This window comes from Hyla sarda, chromosome 3 (assembly GCF_029499605.1).
Source record: "Hyla sarda isolate aHylSar1 chromosome 3, aHylSar1.hap1, whole genome shotgun sequence".
Classification (NCBI taxonomy): domain Eukaryota; kingdom Metazoa; phylum Chordata; class Amphibia; order Anura; family Hylidae; genus Hyla; species Hyla sarda.
The window spans coordinates 373,318,275-373,341,332 of NC_079191.1; the positions used below are offsets into that span (position 1 = coordinate 373,318,275).

The window sequence follows — 23,058 nt, forward strand, 5'->3', positions numbered from 1 at the left end:
AGTAATACTGTCGCTTCATTTTAATAAAAAAAAAATATAATTGCTTCCAGATCGAGATTCTTGAAGGAGAACTCTCTGAAGGAGAAATACATAAAGCAGTTCTGCAAATCAAAGTTAATAATTATGTATTGACTGTCGATAAATGTATCTAGTGCGTATGTGACTTGTTTTTTGTCACTAATGAGTAATAGGCAATAAAATGAGATGCATTTCAACCTGAAAAATGTTGGATTTTGGCAGGATAGTGAAATTTAAGAAACCTATGTGTTTTATTCTCATATTTTAAAACAATAGTTATTCACTTGTGATGGGCAGAAAGGATATGTAAAGCAGTTTTCACACCACCTTTTCAGGTAGCTTCCCCTTAACAGACAATGTTTCACTCCAACTCGAAGTCTTAGAAACTGACTGGGAATGTATGCCAAGCCAGAGATCTCTCCAGAAGGAAAGAATACCCATTTGAAGACAACTGTTCAGGATTATTGCCCTTTGTCAGTACAGAACATATTACCGTCTGGCTAGTGATACTTACAATATCCTTTAAATAGCTGTCTTAAGATGGGTATTTTTCTGGCTTGGCATACATTCCCACTCTGTTTTCAAGACTCCTATTTGGACTTTTTAAGGAAAAGATACATGAAAGTTGATGTGAGAGCTGTTTTGCATATCCTTTCTTCCCAAAATTCCAAGTAGAGCATGAATGACCTGTAAGCCTTCACATGCCTTTATGACACTCATGTTAGGATAGGACATTACTATGGGATTGGTGGAGGTCTGACTTGTGCAAGCACTGGGACCGCTTCACTACCTACAAGACGTCCGTAGGACATACGTCTACTTGTTAGCATCTGTATTATAGATTGACCTGTTTACTTGAATGGAATGAGCTGCAGTACCACCTACAACCACTAGTGAATATATCGAGCTCTTCCTGGTAGGAAGCTGCAGTGTTGCACATTGACCCCCTTCACTCAAAAAATACATTGTGTGAACATGGCCTTATAGAATTTTTTATATTATGGTTGCAAGTGTTTTATGTTTACTTTATGTGTATATATATATATATATATATATATATATATATATATGGGTCACAACTTTAGTGGCTTTACTAGCATTTACTAAATCAATTGGCATAGTAAATTATGATATATCTGTGCTTTTCTACCCCATTCCACCGGATAGTTAACTGTTTTTTAATAAAGGTGTTTGATATGTCACAACTCAGTAATCCTGTCAGGAGATTAGAATTCTAAAAGCCTCAGAATTCAAAGTTATGGAAATGAATATGAGCACAGTTTACCCATATTTAATGTTTCAAAAATCCCCTTGGTCTGTTACCAAGAAAAAAAAATCAGTATGCATTAAAGCTATTACCAAAAGGACTAACCTGTACATATCAGTAGTTCCGGTTATATCCTTGACAGGCTGTTAATTTACTTTTCAGCTGTAAATAAGGTATCACACTGTATGATAAATAAGAAAAACCCTTGGTGTGAAATATATGGATAAAGATGTTAATTGTTAGTATTTGATCTCAATTTGCGCATTTATAGTTCAGATTTTCTCCTTAAAGGGGTGTTTCCACCTTGTTTAAATATTTCTCCCCACCCGGTTTGGCCTATTTGTGGCTGCCGTAGGTATATGGGAAGCCTATACAGCCAAAGTTGGTGAGCTACGCAATTTGCATAAGCCCCCTGACATCCATAGGAGTTGCGCAGATGACGTAGCCCCACAAGTTACGCTGTTTACAGAACTCCAGGAGTTAACTGTTCACTGTGTGGACTGTGTAGTATTTTCCCATTTAAGGGGTACTCTGCCCATTTAAGGGGTACTCTGCCCATTTAAGGGGTACTCTGCCCATTTAAGGGGTACTCTGGGATAAATGTCTGATCACTCCTGCGGCACCCCAGACATCCGGTGAGGGGCGAAGGCTCGCAACATTACGACAACGCCTGCTCATGACATCCCTGTCATGCCCCCTCAATGCAAGTCTATGGGAGGGGGCGTGACGGTGCCACGCCCCCTCCCATAGACTTGCATTGAGGGGGCATGTCTGTTACATCACGAGCCTCCACAGCTGCACCCAAATGCCGAATACCAGCGGTGGTACCCCCGTGATCAGACATCTTATCCCCTATCCTTTGAATAGGGAATAAGATGTCTAGGGGCAGAGTACCCCTTTAAATTCAATAACAGCAAGAAAATCCAAGGCACTTGTGTTACGCCGAGCGCTCCGGGTCCCCGCTCCTCCCCGGAGCGCTCGCTACACTCTCCCCGCTGCAGCGCTCCGGTCAGATCCACTGACCCGGGGCGCTGCGATTCCGCTTCCAGCCGGGGTGCGATTCGCGATGCGGGTAGCGCCCGCTCGCGATGCGCACCCCGGCTCCCGTACCTGACTCGCTCTCCCTCAGTTCTGTCCCGGCGCGCGCGGCCCCGCTCCCTAGGGCGCGCGCGCGCCGGGTCTTTGCGATTTAAAGGGCCACTGCGCCGCTGATTGGCGCAGTGATTCCAATTAGTGTCTTCACCTGTGCACTTCCCTATATCACCTCACTTCCCCTGCACTTCCTTGCCGGATCTTGTTGCCATTGTGCCAGTGAAAGCGTTTCCTTGTGTGTTCCTAGCCTGTGTTCCAGACCTCCTGCCGTTGCCCCTGACTACGATCCTTGCTGCCTGCCCCGACCTTCTGCTACGTCCGACCTTGCTTCTGTCTACTCCCTTGTACCGCGCCTATCTTCAGCAGCCAGAGAGGTGAGCCGTTGCTAGTGGATACGACCTGGTCACTACCGCCGCAGCAAGACCATCCCAGTGACCAGTCTCGCCAGACCCCTTTACATCAATTGTGTAAACAATGAAAGATTGGACTGTACCATACGTTTCCGCACGGAGCCCCTTCTTATGAGCATCGGATCTCATCACGAGAGGATTGAACTTTTGGTCCTCCCCAATTGCACCTCGGAAATTCTCCTTGGACTTCCCTGGCTTCAACTTCATTCCCCAACCCTGGATTGGTCCACTGGGGAGATCAAGAGTTGGGGGCCCTCTTGTTCCAAGGACTGTCTAAAACCGGTTCCCAGTAACCCTTGCCGTGACTCTGTGGTTCCTCCAGTAACCGGTCTCCCTAAGGCCTATATGGACTTCGCGGATGTTTTCTGCAAAAAACAAGCTGAGACTCTACCTCCTCACAGGCCTTATGATTGTCCTATCGACCTCCTCCCGGGCACTACTCCACCCCGGGGCAGAATTTATCCTCTCTCTGCCCCAGAGACTCTTGCCATGTCGGAATACGTCCAGGAAAATTTAAAAAAGGGCTTTATCCGTAAATCCTCCTCTCCTGCCGGAGCCGGATTTTTCTTTGTGTCCAAAAAAGATGGCTCCCTACGTCCTTGCATTGACTACCGCGGTCTTAATAAAATCACGGTTAAGAACCGCTACCCCCTACCCCTCATCTCTGAACTCTTTGATCGCCTCCAAGGTGCCCACATCTTTACTAAATTGGACTTAAGAGGCGCCTATAACCTCATCCGCATCAGAGAGGGGGATGAGTGGAAAACGGCATTTAACACCAGGGATGGACACTTTGAGTATCTGGTCATGCCCTTTGGCCTGTGCAACGCCCCTGCTGTCTTCCAAGACTTTGTTAATGAAATTTTTCGTGATCTGTTATACTCCTGTGTTGTTGTATATCTGGACGATATCCTAATTTTTTCTGCCAATCTAGAAGAACACCGCCAGCATGTCCGTATGGTTCTTCAGAGACTTCGTGACAATCAACTCTATGCCAAAATTGAGAAATGTCTGTTTGAGTGCCAATCTCTTCCTTTTCTAGGATATTTGGTCTCTGGCCAGGGACTACAAATGGATCCAGACAAACTCTCTGCCGTCTTAGATTGGCCACGCCCCTCCGGACTCCGTGCTATCCAACGCTTTTTGGGGTTCGCCAATTATTACAGGCAATTTATTCCACATTTTTCTACCGTTGTGGCTCCTATCGTGGCTTTAACCAAAAAAAATGCCGATCCCAAGTCTTGGCCTCCTCAAGCGGAAGACGCCTTTAAACGACTCAAGTCTGCCTTTTCTTCGGCTCCCGTGCTCTCCAGACCTGACCCTTCCAAACCCTTCCTATTGGAGGTTGATGCCTCCTCAGTGGGAGCTGGAGCTGTTCTTCTACAAAAAAATTCTTCCGGGCATGCTGTCACTTGTGGTTTTTTTTCTAGGACCTTCTCTCCGGCGGAGAGGAACTACTCCATCGGGGATCGAGAGCTTCTAGCCATTAAATTAGCACTTGAGGAATGGAGGCATCTGCTGGAGGGATCAAGATTTCCAGTTATTATTTACACCGACCACAAGAACCTCTCCTACCTCCAGTCTGCCCAACGGCTGAATCCTCGCCAGGCCCGGTGGTCTCTGTTCTTTGCCCGATTTAATTTTGAGATTCACTTTCGTCCTGCCGATAAGAACATTAGGGCCGATGCTCTCTCTCGTTCCTCGGATGCCTCAGAAGTTGAACTCTCTCTGCAACACATCATTCCACCTGACTGCCTGATCTCCACTTCTCCTGCCTCCATCAGACAAACTCCTCCAGGAAAGACCTTTGTTTCTCCACGCCAACGCCTCGGAATCCTCAAATGGGGTCATTCCTCCCATCTTGCAGGTCATGTGGGCATCAAGAAATCTGTGCAACTCATCTCCCGCTTCTATTGGTGGCCTACTCTGGAGACGGATGTTGTGGACTTTGTGCGAGCCTGCACTATCTGTGCCCGGGATAAGACTCCTCGCCAGAAGCCCGCTGGTTTTCTTCATCCCCTGCCTGTCCCCGAACAGCCTTGGTCTCTGATTGGTATGGATTTTATTACTGATTTACCCCCTTCCCGTGGCAACACTGTTATTTGGGTGGTCGTTGATCGATTCTCCAAAATGGCACATTTCATCCCTCTTCCTGGTCTTCCTTCAGCGCCTCAGTTGGCTAAACAATTTTTTGTACACATTTTTCGTCTTCACGGGTTGCCTACGCAGATCGTCTCGGATAGAGGCGTCCAATTCGTGTCTAAATTCTGGAGGGCTCTCTGTAAACAACTCAAGATTAAATTAAATTTTTCTTCTGCATATCATCCCCAGTCCAATGGACAAGTAGAAAGAATTAACCAGGTCTTGGGTGATTATTTGCGACATTTTGTTTCCTCCCGCCAGGATGACTGGGCAGACCTCCTTCCATGGGCCAAATTCTCGTACAACTTCAGAGTCTCTGAATCTTCCTCCAAATCCCCATTTTTCGTGGTGTACGGCCGTCACCCTCTTCCCCCCCTCCCTACCCCCTTGCCCTCTGGTCTGCCCGCTGTGGATGAAATTTCTCGTGACCTTTCCATCATATGGAGAGAAACCCAAAATTCTCTCTTACAGGCTTCATCACGCATGAAGAAGTTCGCGGATAAGAAAAGAAGAGCTCCTCCCGTTTTTTCCCCTGGAGACAAGGTATGGCTCTCCACTAAATATGTCCGCTTCCGTGTCCCTAGCTACAAGTTGGGACCACGCTATCTTGGTCCTTTCAAAATTTTGTGTCAAATTAATCCTGTCTCTTACAAACTTCTTCTTCCTCCTTCTCTTCGTATCCCCAATGCCTTTCACGTCTCTCTTCTTAAACCACTCATCCTCAACCGTTTTTCTCCCAAATCTGTTCCTCCCACTCCTGTTTCCGGCTCCTCGGACATCTTCTCTGTCAAAGAGATCTTAGCCTCTAAAAAGGTCAGAGGGAAAACTTTTTTTTTAGTGGACTGGGAGGGTTGTGGTCCTGAAGAGAGATCCTGGGAACCTGAGGACAACATCCTAGACAAAAGTCTGCTCCTCAGGTTCTCAGGCTCTAAGAAGAGGGGGAGACCCAAGGGGGGGGGGTACTGTTACGCCGAGCGCTCCGGGTCCCCGCTCCTCCCCGGAGCGCTCGCTACACTCTCCCCGCTGCAGCGCTCCGGTCAGATCCACTGACCCGGGGCGCTGCGATTCCGCTTCCAGCCGGGGTGCGATTCGCGATGCGGGTAGCGCCCGCTCGCGATGCGCACCCCGGCTCCCGTACCTGACTCGCTCTCCCTCAGTTCTGTCCCGGCGCGCGCGGCCCCGCTCCCTAGGGCGCGCGCGCGCCGGGTCTTTGCGATTTAAAGGGCCACTGCGCCGCTGATTGGCGCAGTGATTCCAATTAGTGTCTTCACCTGTGCACTTCCCTATATCACCTCACTTCCCCTGCACTTCCTTGCCGGATCTTGTTGCCATTGTGCCAGTGAAAGCGTTTCCTTGTGTGTTCCTAGCCTGTGTTCCAGACCTCCTGCCGTTGCCCCTGACTACGATCCTTGCTGCCTGCCCCGACCTTCTGCTACGTCCGACCTTGCTTCTGTCTACTCCCTTGTACCGCGCCTATCTTCAGCAGCCAGAGAGGTGAGCCGTTGCTAGTGGATACGACCTGGTCACTACCGCCGCAGCAAGACCATCCCGCTTTGCGGCGGGCTCTGGTGAAAACCAGTAGTGACTTAGAACCGATCCACTAGCACGGTCCACGCCAATCCCTCTCTGGCACAGAGGATCCACTACCTGCCAGCCGGCATCGTGACAACTTGTACACTAAATAAATAATCATTTTGCTGTACTGTAACTCCGTTGTCTTAGATCTTCTTGATGTTGTATGATTGGGGACCAGGTGGAAGGCCACACCAAGGAAGCCGGAGTCCCTCAAGTGGTACATGAGAACACTATTGATTTACACACAATGTAATTCAATGGGAACCAATTACATACATAAAATAGGTGGATTTTGAGTCATGATAGGGGCAATTTACATTTCAAAATGCACCTTAAAAAAACAATTTGTGAACATATTCTAAGTCATATTTTTAAATAGTTAAATCTGCCCATTTGGAAATTATGGAAAAAAGAAAACTGCATGTGAAATAGATAACATTTTGAATTTTCCATATTGGGGAAATTCCTTAATCTAATTAATTTTTTAAAGGGGGAGGGTGGGACTATAAATGACTAGGGAAAACATAAGCCCATTTAGTCAGTGTACTGTCAAACAAAAAAGCAAGATAGTGTGCTGTTCGGTGGCTTTAAAGGGGTGCTCCGGAATATATATATATTTTTTTTAAATCAGCTGGTGCCAAAAACATTAAACAGATTTGAAAATTACTTCTTAAATAAAAAAAAATCGTAATCCTTCCAGTACTTATAATCTGCTGTATACTACAGAAGTTTTTTTCTTTTTACAATTCTTTTCTGTCTGATCCCAGTGCTCTCTGCTGACACCTCTGCCCATGTCAGGAACTGTCAAGAGCAGGATAGGTTTGCTATGGGGAATTTCTCCTTCTCTGGACAGTTCCTGACATAGACAGAGGTGTCAGCAGAGAGCACTGTGGTTAGACAGAAAAGAACTATACAACTTCCTGTGGAGCATACAGCAGCTGATAAGTACTGGTAGGATTAAGGTTTTTAAATAGAAGTGATTTACAAATCTGTATAAATTTCTGGCAGCAGTTGATTTAAAAAAAAAAAATAATTCCACTGAAGTACCCCTTTAAAGCGTTACTGTCAAAAGTTGTCAATCACAGTGGGTCTCACTCCTGAGTTATTAGCCGGGGAAGTGAGCAGCAGAGAAATGGATATTTCCATAAGTCAGCAGATAAATGTAGGGAACTCTCAGCCGGCCGGGGAAGGGGACAGAGCGCAATGCCGCCCACTTCCCCGGATAATAACGCGTGTTCGCAGTTGTTCCCAGGAGTTAGCCCCGGTACGCTCAACAACTTTTGACGTATCAAGTTGACATGTCAAAAGTTGTTTTTAATGGCAATAACACTTTAAATAATCAACACCAAGTCATTACAATTGTGGTGGTATCTATAAATATATCTATAATGGTCTATTCACACGTACAGTATTCTGCACAGAATACTGTACATGTGAATAGACCCTAAATCTTGCTGATTGCTTGAAGAAGAAAGCTTTAAACCTTATACATCTTTTCTATTTCTTTAGGAGACTGAACTTTTGGATATAAGTTTGGTGAAAGACGCCAGATGGGGAAAGCACGCAAGAACTCCAAAGGTAAGGATTTAATTACTTACTGGATATAAAGTACGTGATGTGAGGATTACTCTGCCGTACCATATTTTTTGCTAAATAAATTACTATACAATAAAACATACTTTCTATCAATTTTCTGTACATAAATACTGTCTCAGCCTATTGTTTTTACATAATATAATGATATTCCATGGTTTGGGCCGGGTTTACACATGGTAAAATAGGTATAAACATATTGTTTTATCTGATAATGTGCCATATAAAATTCTATAGAAAAGTGTCTGTCAGTGCACAGATTATTTCACAAAAAAAAAAACATCCATCACCGCACACATTGGGGGAGATTTAGAGGAAGAGTGGTGTAGTTGCCCATAGCAACCAATCAGATCGCTTCTTTCCTTTTTCAGAGGTCTTTTTTTTTATTACAGAAGCGATCTGATTGGTTGCTATGGGCAACTGTGTGACTCTTCTCCTACACAGGTTTTGATAAATCTTCCCCATTGTATTAAAAAAAAAAAAAAAAAATTCTGTAACTCCAGTGTCAGGCATTTGTTTTTTTTAACAATGGACATTTTTCCATAGACTTTAATAGAGCATATTATTAGATAAAAATATTGCCGGTTTTGTATACCTATTTTACAGAATATTTCTTTTTTATGATTGAGATAAAACATCAGAAAAAGCAGAAAGCAGGGAAGAGCAGCAGGGACCAGAATCAGCACAGCATCTATGGAGGATTGGTCCTTGTCTGCTATAAAAAAAAAAAAAGAGGTAATTACCGTATATACTCGAGTATAAGCCGACCCGAATAAAAGCCGAGGCCCCTAATTTCAGCCCAAAAACCCAGGAAAAGTTATTGACTCGACTATAAGCCTAGGGTGGGAAGTACATCATCCCCCCCCCCTGTAATCATCCCCCCCCTGTCATCAACCAGACCCCCATCATTAACACCCCCGTCATCATCCACCCCCTTCATCATCCACCCCCTTCATCATCCCCCCCTTCATCATCCCCCCCTTCATCATCCCCCCCTTCATCATCCCCCCTTCATCATCACCACCTGTCATCATCACCCCCTTCATCATCCCCCCCTTCATCATCACCGCCTGTCATCATCCCCCCCTGTCATCATCCAGACCACGGTCATCATCCCCCCTCCCCCTTCATCATCACCGCCTGTCAATCCCTTCATCAGTGCTCTTCAACCTGCGGACTAGTGACGTTGCCTTGACGAACGATGAAGGGACGTTCATGCTGTGCGTCGTCGTCAAGGCAACGTCACTAGTCCGGGGCCGGCACGGAGCGGAGAAGAGGGCCTCCCGATGATGATGGACAGCCCGGAACGATGAACCCTCCCCACCGGACAATCCCTGCAGCATAGATGGCCCGGACCAGCTCACCCTTCCATCCCACCGAGGGGAGGTGAGCAGAAAACTAAAGGGGGGGTCTGGATGATGATGAAGGCCGCAGTGGTCTTTAACCTCTTCAGGACATAGGGCGTATGGATACGCCCTGAATCCCGAGTCCTTAAGGACCGAGGGCGTATCCATACGCCCGTGGGAATTCCGGCCCCCACCGCTAGCCGGTTGGGGACCGGAGCCGGATGCCTGCTGAAATCGTTCAGCAGGCATCCCGGCATATCGCCCAGGGGGGTCATTATGTCCCCCCATGTCGGCGATCGCCGCAGATCGCTGGACAATTCAGTCCAGCGATCTGCGGCGATTCCGGGTCAATCGGGTCTCCGGTGACCCGGTGACCCGGAATTACTGGCTGTTCGGGGCCGTCTCTGACGGCCCCGAACAGCCAGAGCCTGCAGGGGTGAGGTGGCACTGGTGCCACCTCACGATCGCCCTGATTCGTCGGCCGGATTACCGGCCGACCAATCAGGGCGCCTGCTGCGGGTGTCACTCCCGCACCCGCTCCGCCCCTCTTCTGGAGGACGTGAGCGGGTGCGGGAAGACGACCCCCGGTGCTGGGGACCCCGATCCCCGGCGCCCCTGTTGGGATCGGGGCCCCAGGAGCAGCTGCGGCGGCGGGACTGACCTGCAGCGTCTGGATCGTTGGAGGTGAGTGACAGCCTCCTGCTGTTGCTTAGCAACAGCTCCCAGCATGCAAAAAGGGCATGCTGGGAGCTGTAGTTATGCAACAGCAGGAGGCAGACCACCACAACTCCCAGCATTCCCTTATGGGCATGCTGGGACTTATGGTTTTGCAACAGCTGGAGGCACATTCTTTCTATGGAAAAGTGTACCTTCAGCTGTTGTCTAACTACAACTCCCAGCTTGCACAAACAGCTAAAGTGCATGCTGGGAGTTGTAGTGGTGCATCTGGTGGTTGCATAACTACAACTCCCAGCATGCCCGTTGGCTGTCGGTGACTGCTGAGAGTTGTAGTTTTGCAACAGCTGAAGGCACACTGGTTGTGAAACTCAGAGTTTTTTTTTACCTAACTCAGTGTTTCACGACCGGTGTGCCTCCAGCTGTTGCAAACTACAACTCTCAGCAGTCACCGTACACCATGCACCGTACATGCTGGGAGTTGTAGTTTTGCAACAGCTGGAGGCACACTGGTTGTGAAACACTGAGTTAGGTCACAAACTCAGTGATACATAACCAGTGTGCCTACAGTTGTTACAAAACTGCAACTCTCAGCAGTCACCGACAGCCAACGGGCATGCTGGGAGTTGTAGTTATGCAACAGCTGGATGTCCCCCCCCAATGTGAACGTACAGGGTACACTCACATGGGCGGAGGCTTACAGTAAGTATCTGGCTGCAAATTTGAGCTGCCGCAAACTTTCTGCTGCAGCTCAAATTGCCAGCGAGAAACTACTGTGAACCCCCCGCCCGTGCGACTGTACCCTAAAAACACTACACTACACTAACACAAAAAATAAAATAAAAAGTAAAAAACACTACATATACACATACCCCTATACAGCCCCCCTCCCCTCCCCAATAAAAATGAAAAACGTCTGGTACGCCACTGTTTCCAGAACGGAGCCTCCAGCTGTTGCAAAACAACTCCCAGTATTGTCGGACAGCCGTTGACTGTCCAGGCATGCTGGGAGTTTTGCAACAGCTGGAGGCACCCTGTTAGGGAATCACTGGCGTAGAATACCCCTATGTCCACCCCTATGCAATCCCTAATTTAGGCCTCAAATGCGCATGGCGCTCTCACTTTGGAGCCCTGTCGTATTTCAAGGCAACAGTTAAGGGTCACATATGGGGTATCGCCGTACTCGGGAGAAATTGTGTTACAAATTTTGGGGGGTATTTTCTGCTTTTACCCTTTTTAAAAATGTAAAATTTTTGGGAAAACAAGCATTTTAGGTAAAAAAAAAAAATTTTTTTACATATGCAAAAGTCGTGAAACACCTGTGGGGTATAAAGGTTCACTTAACCCCTTGTTACGTTCCCCGAGGGGTCTAGTTTCCAAAATGATATGCCATGTGGGTTTTTTTTTGCTGTCCTGGCACCATAGGGGCTTCCTAAATGCGGCATGCCCCCAGAGCAAAATTTGCGTTCAAAAAGCCAAATGTGACTCCTTCTCTTCTGAGACCTGTAGTGCGCCAGCAGAGCACTTTTCACCCCCATATGGGGTGTTTTCTGAATCGGGAGAAATTGGGCTTCAAATTTTTAGGGGTATTTTCTGCTATTACCTTTTTTAAAAATAATTTTTTTTTGGGAAAACAAGCATTTTAGGTAAAATTTTTTTTTTTTTTTTTACATTTGCAAAAGTCGTGAAACACCTGTGGGGTATTAAGGTTCACTTTATCCCATGTTACATTCCCTGAGGGGTCTAGTTTCCAAAATGGTATGCCATGTGTTTTTTTTTTGCTGTTCTGGCACCATAAGGGCTTCCTAAAGGTAACATGCCCCCCAAAAACCATTTCAGAAAAACGTACTCTCCAAAATCCCCTTGTCGCTCCTTCCCTTCTGAGCCCTCTACTGCGCCCGCCGAACACTTTACATAGACATATGAGGTATGTGCTTACTCGAGAGAAATTGGGCTACAAATACAAGTAAAAATTTTGTCCTTTTACCCCTTGTAAAAATTCAAAAATTGGGTCTACAAGAACATGTGAGTGTAAAAAATGAAGATTGTGAATTTTCTCCTTCACTTTGCTGCTATTCGTGTGAAACACCTAAAGGGTTAAAACGCTGACTGAATGTCATTTTGAATACTTTGGGGGGTGTAGTTTTTATAATGGGGTCATTTATGGGGTATTTCTAATATGAAGACCCTTCAAATCCACTTCAAACCTGAACTGGTCCCTGAAAAATACTGAGTTTGAAAATTTTGTGAAAAATCGGAAAATTGCTGCTGACCGTTGAAGCCCTCTGGTGTCTTCCAAAAGTAAAAACACGTCAATTTTATGATGCAAACATAAAGTAGACATATTGTATATGTGAACCAAAAAAAAATGTATTCGTAATATCCATTTTCCTTACAAGCAGAAAGCTTCAAAGTTAGAAAAATGCTAAATTTTCAAATTTTTCATCAAATTTACGGATTTTTCACCAAGAAAGGATGCAAGTATCGACAAAAATTTACCACTATGTTAAAGTAGAATATGTCACGAAAAAACAATCTCGGAATCAGAATGATAACTAAAAGCATTCCAGAGTTATTAATGTTTAAAGTGACAGTGGTCAGATGTGCAAAAAACGCTCCGGTCCTTAAGGCCAAAATGGGCTCCGTCCTGAAGGGGTTAACCTGCGGACCTCCAGGTGTTTCAAAACTACAACTCCCAGCATGCCCGGACAGCCATCGGCTGTCCGGGCATGCTGGGAGTTGTAGTTTTGCAACATCTGGAGGTCTGCATGTTGAAGAGCACTGAGAAGCGACTGGCAGACGGAGAGTTCACTCGAGTATAAGCCAAGGGGGGTGTTTTCAGCACGAAAAATTGTGCTGAAAAACTAGGCTTATACTCGAGTATATACGTTAAGTATTTGTTCTCCCAGTAGGTGTTAGTGGATAATACATAAACAAAAGTCTAAATATCCCTGAAAAATGGTGCATAGTTATAAATAGATAGACTATGCAAATATTCCATATAGCAGATACTGTATAATAAAAGTCATTATTATCAAATATTATGCAATACAATCTAACGTGTCCACTGATTGTGTCCTTATAGTCTTTTTTGTCCTACATGCCCTCCCGATGATGTATTTAAGGCTAGTAAATTTATGAAGTAAGATGTCACTCTGCACCCACCACTGTATAAAACATAAGATGGTCTTGTTCCTCTTACAAAGGAAAGTAACCCAATTATCACAAGGGGCTGGACAAAAGTGCTTTTAGATGTCCGGGAGGATTTTGCACACATGGATGAGGCTTAGGAGATGTGTTTTAAGGCATATAATATTTATAGCTTGGTGAGCTCACATTGTGGTTACAGTTTGGATAAGAAGATTATTGTGTGTTAAAAACTAAAGACAAACCTAAAGATAAATAGTCATTTTTAGGTAGGGGCATTAAAAACGTGTTATGCTCTATGTAGCCATAGCTGCTGTAACCAATAGAGTCAAATTTACTTTTACCTGAATAGCTTAAAGGGGTACTCTGGTGCTCAGCGTTCGGATCAACATCACGCCCCCTCGGCATAGACATGCATTGAAGGGGTGGGGCGTGATGTCACAAGGGGGCATGGCCATGATCTCACGAGTCCCCCGCCATCTCTAAGCATTTGGAACATTTTGTTCTGAACGTTGAGCACTGGAGTACCCCTTTAAAGTTACCGAAAAGTACAAGAATGTTTTGAAGGGGTACTCTGCCCCTATAATTCTTATCCCCTATCCAAAATAAAGGGGATAAGATGTCTGATTGTGTGTGTGTGTGTGTGGGGGGGGGGGGGGGTCCGGCCTCTGGGACCTTCCCGCGATCTCTGGCACGGCACCCTGGTGTTCTAAACAATTATGTTCGGTATGCCGGTTTCATTCGGCCGTGGTCGTGACGTCACACCGCCTCCTTGCATTTCTACAGGAAGGGGTGTGGCAAGCTGTCCCATAGGCATGAATGGAGGGAGCGTGACATCATGACCATTGCCGCCCAATGTTCAGAACGCCGAGGTGCCAGGCTGGAGATACCGAGAATTCCCAACGGCTGGCCCTCCCCAAGATCGGACATCTTATCCCCTATCCTTTGGATAGGGGATAAGATGTCTAGGGGCGAAGTATCCCTTTGAAGGTACATTCACACATACAGGATCCTACACAGATTTGATGCGCAGGATTTGTAACTGCCGATTAGAAGCGGTGCTCAGTCATTTAGTTTACATTGAGATCTGCAGCAGAAAATCCTGTGCATCAAATCCTGCGCATCAAATCTGCATATGTGTGAACGTAACCTAAGTGCCCAATAGAAGTTACATTGTTTATCTGGTAGTTATGCTTGTGGTAACATCATGTTCCTTATTCTGATTGAACGAGAAGTCTTCATATCAACCTAAGAACATTGTTGACGTAATGGACAAAAGGCTTTTAAAGTTGTTGTAGTGGAATATATAGCTGCATCCTCTGTCTGTAGGTGGCAAGTTCATTTCAACGTAACATATACTAGCATCTGTTCATAGAATTACTAAGACATCCTTTAGTACTTATGGAATTTCTCAGGAGGAAATGCAACCCTTGAGGCCTAAATTCCTGTTTAGCTCTCTCCAGATGGTATTTTAAGCAGTATATTTATATCCCATTTATGCTCTCCGTTATAATCCTTTTCCAAATAAGCTTTGTTGTCTTCCACCTTCAACATATATAAAGCTGATTTCATGGTTAAGCCTTTTCATGCTGCAGATATATATAATCCCCTGTTTTTAGGACTTTCTTCAATTCATTCTTGTCAATTTCCGAACCACGATAACACTAATTTTCATGTCACATACTACATACGAAATAGTCACTACGTGCTCTGAGGAACAATGACTGCTCAGCTAGTAAAGCCAAGTATGTCAGGTTTTCGGGGATTTTTTTGGCAAAATAATAACAGTACAAAAAAAACCTTCATTGTTTCTCCTCCTTATCTCCTTTGTGATCAAGACAGAAGCATAATTATATTCTGTGGGGAAAAAGAGATGTTTTGGAAATCTAAACTGGTAACAATGCAACAGTACAACATCTAGGTTGTTACAATTTTCCTACTTTGGGAAGGGTCACACATAGGGTATATGAAGCATATTTCACAATGGGCCCGCCTCCAAACCTTGTGTGTCTGTTCATAGAAGATTAGGCAGTGTATACGCTGTGTGACCCTTCCCCTAAAGAGGTTATCTGGCGGGAGGATTTTTTAGGACAATGCCCCTATATAAAAAATTAAACCTGTACTTACCTCCAGCGCTCCTGTGGTGCCTTAGATGTCCTGCTCCAATTCCCAGATGCGATCCTCTTCCTGAGCTGTGGTGTGATGCTTAGGCCCAAAGTAACACCGGGGCCTAGTGTATCATACTACTATGAAAGTGACAAAGTGACACCGGGGCCTAGTATGTCATACTGCCACTCAGCTAATCACTGGCCGAGGTGGGACATCCATAAAGGGGTACTGCACTGTTATACATGTTATCCCCTATCCAAAGGATAGGGGATAACATGTCTGATCGCTGGGGTCTGGTCGCTGGGGACCCCCGCAATCTTTGCCACTGCACCCCAGTCATCCAATTCACGGAGCGAACTTTGTACTAGCCATCATGCCCCTCCCATAGACATGAATGGAGGGGGTTTGGTGTGACATCACGATCACAAAAGCTCCAGATTTCCGGGACTGTAACGCCACAGTGCCGGCCTTTGAATAGGGGCATGTCTAAGGGCAGAGTACCCCTTTAAGGCCAGGTTTTTTTTTTTTTGTTTGCTTGCCTCTTCGCTGACAACAGTAAACTTTTATATTTTTAAAGTAATCATGCTATTTGAGTTGTTTTTTGCAAGACCAAAGCAATATTTTAACAATCATTTGGAGCATATAAAAGTTACCGTATTTTTCGCCGTATAAGACGCACTTTTTCTTCCCCAAAATGGGGGGAAAAAGTCGGTGCGTCTTATACGGTGAATACAGACCTATCGCGGCGGTCCCTGCGGCCATCAACGGCCGGGACCCGCGGCTAATACAGGACAATACCGATCGCGGTGATGCCCTGTATTAATCCTTCAGACACGGCGATCAAAGCTGACCGCCGTGTCTGAAGGGAAAGTGACACTAACCCGGCTGTTCAGTGGGGCTGTTCGGGACCGCCACGATTTCACCGCGGCGGTCCCGAACAGCTCGACTGAATAGCCGGGTTAGTGCTTACAGGACACCGGGGGGGACCTTACCTGCCTCCTCGGTGTCTTCTCCGTTCAGGGATCCCCTGTATGGCCAGCGCTCTCCTTCCTCGTCATCACGTCGTCGCGTACGTGCGTCGGCGTGCGTAACGACGTGATGGCGGCGACGGAGAGCGAGGATACCCGTCCGGCAGCAGAGACGTTCCGGAGCGACGGGGACACGGCGACAGAGATGGAGCGACATCCAGGGCAGCGGTCCGGAGTGGCGGGGACATGTGAGTATTACCTCCTATGCAGTGGTCTTCAATCTCCGGACATCCAGATGTTGCAAAACTACAACTCCCAGCATGCCCGGACAGCCAACGGCTGTCCAGGCATGCTGGGAGTTGTAGTTTTGCAACATCTGGAGGTCCGCAGGTTGAAGACCACTATTGGGTTCAAGATCTTTATTTTTTTAGATTTTGCACCTATAAATTGGGTGCGTCTTATACGCCGGTGCGTCCTATAGGGCGAAAAATACGGTACCATTGATTTTTAGTCATGACAGCAAGCTTAAAAAATCTCTTCTTTTTACACTGTTTACCTTTCGCTGTAAGGATAGGTGTAGAAAACTGCCTCTGCAGTTCTTGAACCTAAGCCAGACGTGTATTCAAAAGGAATGGGAAATATAAAGGAAGGACTCATACTTCTCCTGCCTACTGGATCCACTTCTGGCTTTGTCTCAAAAACTGCAGTAGCAGCGATCCCCCCAAAAAAGGCTAGAAAAAAACCTGTGTGGAATCCTAGCCAAATGGACATAATACCTCTTTTGTGGCAAGTATGGAGGTATTAAAAAAAAGTATATACGGTATTGTTTTATTGTTATTGTTACTAACTATAAAGTTACATTATATTGTTTGATAGCTGCACTGATTATTACTATTTTTGAGTTTTTTAATTGATAAATGCATTTCTCATAAAATAAAAATAGTGAAAACGAAAAAATACAAAAGAAACAATTATTAAAAAGAAATAATTTTATTTAAATCAGTTTAAAAACTTTCGACCGGTACGCCACCTTGATCCTTTTCTTGATTTGCTCGCCCACATGACCAGTGCTGTGACTGATTCTCTATGCATGGCTATCACTATGAGACTCATATAGCCGGGCAGAGTGACTTCTGATCCACACAGCAGTCACTGTGGGAATTGGACAGTCACAGCATCCGTCATGTGGCTGAGCACTGGGACCATAGTATTGTGGAACTGTATCATGATACTGGTGAACATTATTTTTCTTCCTGGAGTGCTGTTTAAATTAACCTTTTCAGGATGTAGGGCGTATGCATACACCCTGCATCCCAAGTCCTTAAGGACGTAGGGTGTATGCATACACCCGTAGGAATTTGGTTCCCCGCCGCTAGCCGGTTGGGGACCGGACCGGGATGCCTGCTGAAATCATTCAGCAGGCATCCAGGCACATCGCCAAGGGGAGTCATGAGACCCCCCCCCATTTCGGCGATCGCAGAAAATCGCATGCCAATTCAGACATGCAATTTTCTGCTATTCCGGGCTGATTGGGTCTCTAGTGACCCGCTCGCCTGGAAAATAGGGATGATCTGAGCTGTCAGTGACAGCCCCGATCATCCTGAGGGATAGGAGCCACATTGCAGTGCTGCGATCTCCTCCTATCCCCTGCCATTAGTCAGAAATGAATTCTGACCAATGGCAGCACACAACAGGGGGTTGCCATGGAAACCCCCTACTCTGCCCACCCCTGGATGTCGGACAGAATGGGGGGAGAAGATGGCTGCAGGTACCTGAACAGAAGGTGCCGTGGGGACCGCCGATCATCAGGGGAGACTGCGGAGATCAGCAGCGCAGGTAGGGAGGTGACGGTGGTGGTGGTGGGGGGGGGGGGGGTTGGAAGGGGGCAGTAAAGCAATCTTTACTGCTGCCATTCTAGTGGTTGCCAAACTGCAACTCCCAGCATGCCCAGACAGCCAAAGGCTGTCTGGGCATGCAGGGAGTTGTAGTTTTGCAACATCTGGAGGGTCACAGTTTGGAGACCACTATTACAGTGGTGCCCAAATGGTGGCCCTCCAGATGTTGCCAAACTACAACTCTCAACATGCCTAGACAGCCCAGGCATGCTGGGAGTTTTAGTTCTGTAACATCTGTCCCTTCAGATTTTGCAATTTTCATGAACATTTTTAAAATTGCTGCTCTACTTTGAAGCCCTCTAATTTTTTCAAAAAGTAAAAATATGTCCATTTTATGATGCCAACATAAAGTGGACATATTGTATTTGTGAATCAATATAACATTGATTTTGAATATCCATTTTCCTTACAAGCAAGAGAGCTTAAAAATTAGAAAAATGCATAATTTTCTAAATTTTCATGACATTTTTGGATTTTTCATCAAGAAAGGATGCAAGTAACGACAAAAATTTACCACCAAAATAAAGTAGAATATGTCACGAAAAAACAGTCTCAGGTGGTCAGAATTACAAAAAAGGGCTGCGTCCTTAAGGAGTTAAAAAAGAAATAAAAAATTAAATATAATTGTGTTTTTTTTTTTTAGCTATTATTTGTTTTAATGTTACATATATTTACCTATTTTTAGTCCCATTAGAGAAATATATACTTTGAAACAATAATTTGACATTTCATTTCTATGTCATATTACACTACGGCCTATGTGTACAAAATGCAAAGGTGTCCAATAGGCCCTGCCCAAGTTGTGCCCAAAACGGATTATCGCTTTACCTTGAGGGTCTTTGTAAGGCTCTGGGCTTTTATTATAAAATTGACTTCCCGGCAAACAATGGTGCTTGCGTTGCTTAACCCCTTAAGGACCGAGCCCTTTTTCACCTCAAGGACCAGGCCAATTTTATTTTTGCGTTTTTCCTCCTCGCCTTCTAAAATCCATAACTCCTTTATATTTCCATGTACAGACCCATATAAGGGCTTGTTTTTTTGCGTGACCAATTGTACTTTGTAATGAAACCTCAAATTTTTTAGGGAGGAAATTTAAATGAAAACCCGAATTTTGCACATTTTGGAGGGTTTTGTTTTCACACTGTACACTTTACGGTAAAAATGATAGGTGTTCTTTATTCTGCGGGTCAATACGAATAGAATGATACCCATGGCTAGATACTTTTATATTTTTGTACCGCTTAAAAAAAATCTAAAACTTTTTGTACAAAATCAGTAATCTAAAATCGCCCTATTTTGACCACCTATAACTTTTTCATTTTTCCGTATATAGGGCGGTATGGGGGCTAATTTTTTGAGCAGTCATCTGTACTTGTTTTAGACATTTGCATATATAAAACTTTTAGATCATTTTTTATCATTTTTTTTAAAATAAAATGTGACAAAAAAGCAGCATTTGTGGATTTTTCTTTATTTTTTACGTTTACGCCATTCACCGTATGGGATCATTAACATTATATTTTGATAATTACGGACATTTACACATGCGGTGATACCAAATATGTTTATTTAAAAAAATTAAGCTTTTTGGGGGTAAAATGGGAAAAACAGCCAATTTTCATTTTTATTGGCGGAGGGGATTTTTCCCTTTTTTTTACTTTTTATTTTTACATTTTTCAACTTTTTTTTACACTTTTTATGTTCCCATAGGGGACTATCTATAGCAATCGTTTGATTGCTAATACTGTGCAGTGCTATGCATAGGACACAGCACTGCTCAGTATTATCGGTGATCTTCTGCTCTTGTCTGCTCGATCTCAGACCAGAGCAGAAGACCCCGGGAGACGGCCGAAGCTAAGTAAGGGGACCTCCGGCTGTCATGCTGGATGATCGGATCCTTGCTGCAGCGCTGCGGGCGATCCGATCATCCAATTGAAGTGTCGCAATGCCGCAGATGCCGTGATCTGTATTGATCGGAGGGGTTAATGGCGGACATCCGCGCGATCCGCGCAATCGCGGATGTCGGCCATTATGGGCGGGTCCCCGGCTGCTGATAGCAGCCGGAACCTGCCGTGTATGATGCGAGCACCCTTCCGATGCTCGCGGTGGTACACAGGACGTAAATGTACATCCTGGTGCGGGGAGTCCCGCCAAACCAGGACGTACATTTACGTCCGTGGTCATTAAGGGGTTAAAGGGTTAAGAGTCTGGTTGTCAATCACAACCTCAGATTTTGAATGCTGTGCTCATGCAGTGGTGAAAAGGGTTAAAGTGCTGTATGCTGTCACGATTCGGCTGGCTGGAGGTGGATCCTCTGTGTCAGAGAGGGATTGGCGTGGACCGTGCTAGTGGACCGGTTCTAAGTTGCTACTGGTATTCACCAGAGCCCGCCGCAAAGCGGGATGGTCTTGCAGCGGCGGTAGCAACCAGGTCGTATCCACCGGCAACGGCTCAACCTCTCTGACTGCTGAGATAAGCGCGGTACAAGGGAGTAGACAAGAGCAAGTTCGGACGTAGCAGAAGGTCAGGGCAGGCAGCAAGGATCGTAGTCAGGGGCAACGGCAGGAGGTCTGGAACACAGGCTAGGAACAAACAAGGAAACGCTTTCACTGGCACAATGGCAACAAGATCCGGCAAGGGAGTGCAGGGGAAGTGAGGTATAAGTAGGGAAGTGCACAGGTGAAGGTACTGATTAAAAACCTCATGCGCCAATCAGTGGCGCACCGGCCCTTTAAATCGCAAAGACCCGGCGCGCGCGCGCCCTAAGGAGCGGGGCCGCGCACGCCGGGACAGCACAGACGGGGAACGGGTCTGGTAAGCGAGTCGGGATGCGCATCGCGAGCGGGCGCGTCCCGCATCGCGAATCGCATCCCGGGTGGGAACATTATCGCAGCGCACCCGGTCAGCAGGTCTGACCGGGGCGCTGCGAATAGAAGAACGCTGTGAGCGCTCCGGGGAGGAGCGGGGACCCGGAGCGCTCGGCGTAACATATGCTATAGTAACATGCAGGACATTTGGTTTTATAGGCTGTATGTATGTCACATGAGAAGTAGTCTCTTCTTTCTCTCTGTACAGGAAGAATGTAAATAGAGTTACAAGCAGCATTCTGCACATCATAGATGGATCAACCAGCTGACTGCGGTGAATTGATAACTCCTGGATCTTCAGCAGTCAAGATTCATCACATTCTGCTCCGTTTAGTCTAAGCATCTGAACTTCACCGTGAGGGTGATGTACTAAAGTCACCACAAAAAGGATTATTCTGCAATTTCAGGGAAATTAAAAACAGTTATTCAGATGTATCAGACTGTAAAGGTTACGCCATTTCTGATTCCACTGAACCTCAATGAAATACTTTCTCTTATCGCTCTACATGACCCATAGAGTAATAGTGTGAATTTCAGCTCAGAAGACACAAGTGCATTCTCAGTGCATATCAGAAATGGTCAGTCTAAGTTCTGTAAAGGTTCAAAGGAATCTTCCATGGAGCTGAGTATAGCAGAAACAGAAGATCGCTACAAAAATGCTTTGGAGGATTGCTTAAAGGGGTACTCCGCCCCTAGAATAGGGGATAATATGTCTTATTGCGGGGTCTCGCTGCTGGGGCACCCCAGACATCCGGTGCACTGAGCGAACTTTGCCGAATGACTGGCGATGCAGGACGGAGGCTCGTGACATCACGACCACGCCCAGCTTGTGACATCACGGCAACGCTCCCTTAATGAAAGTCTACGAGAGGGGGTGTGATGAACGTGGCCATGACGTCACAAGCTGAACGCAGCTGTGATGTCGCGAGCCTCAGGCGCTGCATCCAACACTCTAAAAAACGCCAGGTGCAGCATGGAGATTGCGGGGGTCCCCATCGGCAGGACCCCCGTAATCAGACTTCTTATCCCTTTTCCTTTGGATAGGGGATAAGATGTCTAGGGGCGGAGTACCCCTTTAAAGCAACTTTATAGAAAGGATAACTTACAGAGTTACATAGTTTATAAGGTTGAAAAAAGATAAGAGTCGACTTGGTTCAACTTGAAACCCTACTGTGTTGATCCAGAAGAAAGCAAAAAAAAAAAAAAAAGAAACAACTTATGAGCCTGATGCCAATTGCCCCATCCCTCCCGACTCCAATTTATTAGAATACATTTCTGGAATAACATTCTATCTCCATAGATCTAGTATTCATAGTTCATTTTATAATGTCTAATCTGCACTTTTGGTCACACAGGAATTTTTTGTAGGAAGGTTTTAATATTGAGTGACAGAGTAACCATAGGTGGTGGGGCAGCACTTCTGGAGGGGGTCCCTATTGGGACATGGGAGAGCTATAGAGAATTCTGGATGGTAAGCTTTGGATTATGTTGTGTGTTGTTGTTTAGTTCTCAGGATAGGCAGACACAGAGTTAACATCTGTAACATTGCCAGAATCGGAATCTCAATAAAACAGTGTACATTACAGCTCCTAAGGCTAGAATGACACGTGTAGTTCCTGTGGTTCTTTTTGGTGCATTTGTTTTACCCAATGCCAGAAGTAAATTTCAAGAGTACCTCTCATGATCTTGTTAAACTTTATAATCCTCCAAGTTTACTGCCCCCATTATGATAAACCACCCACTGTCTTTGTTTTTATAATTTTTTAGTTTTATGCTTTTATTTTGCCCTGTATTTTCTGCCCAGTCTCACAGTCAGATTCACAGAATGGAAAGGGTCGTTACCCAATAGGCATGTCATCATCTGAAGCCATACAGGGGAGAACTTCCCCCCTCACTCTGCTACACACAGCCCATAACAGTTCCGTGTGAGATGAGCTATGATTGGCTAAGGCTG

At 45.6% G+C, this 23,058-nt stretch overlaps 1 protein-coding gene across 2 annotated transcripts in view; it reads left to right on the forward strand.

Moving 5' to 3' along the window:
• The window catches only part of PLCB1 (phospholipase C beta 1), a 750,135-nt gene that overhangs the window by 245,416 nt on the left and 481,661 nt on the right, over window positions 1–23,058 (forward strand). For both annotated transcript variants that reach the window (XM_056567840.1, XM_056567842.1), the window contains exon 3: window positions 8,014–8,082. In XM_056567840.1, the coding sequence (XP_056423815.1) occupies window positions 8,014–8,082 (69 nt within the window). The remainder of the gene's footprint in view (window positions 1–8,013; window positions 8,083–23,058) is intronic.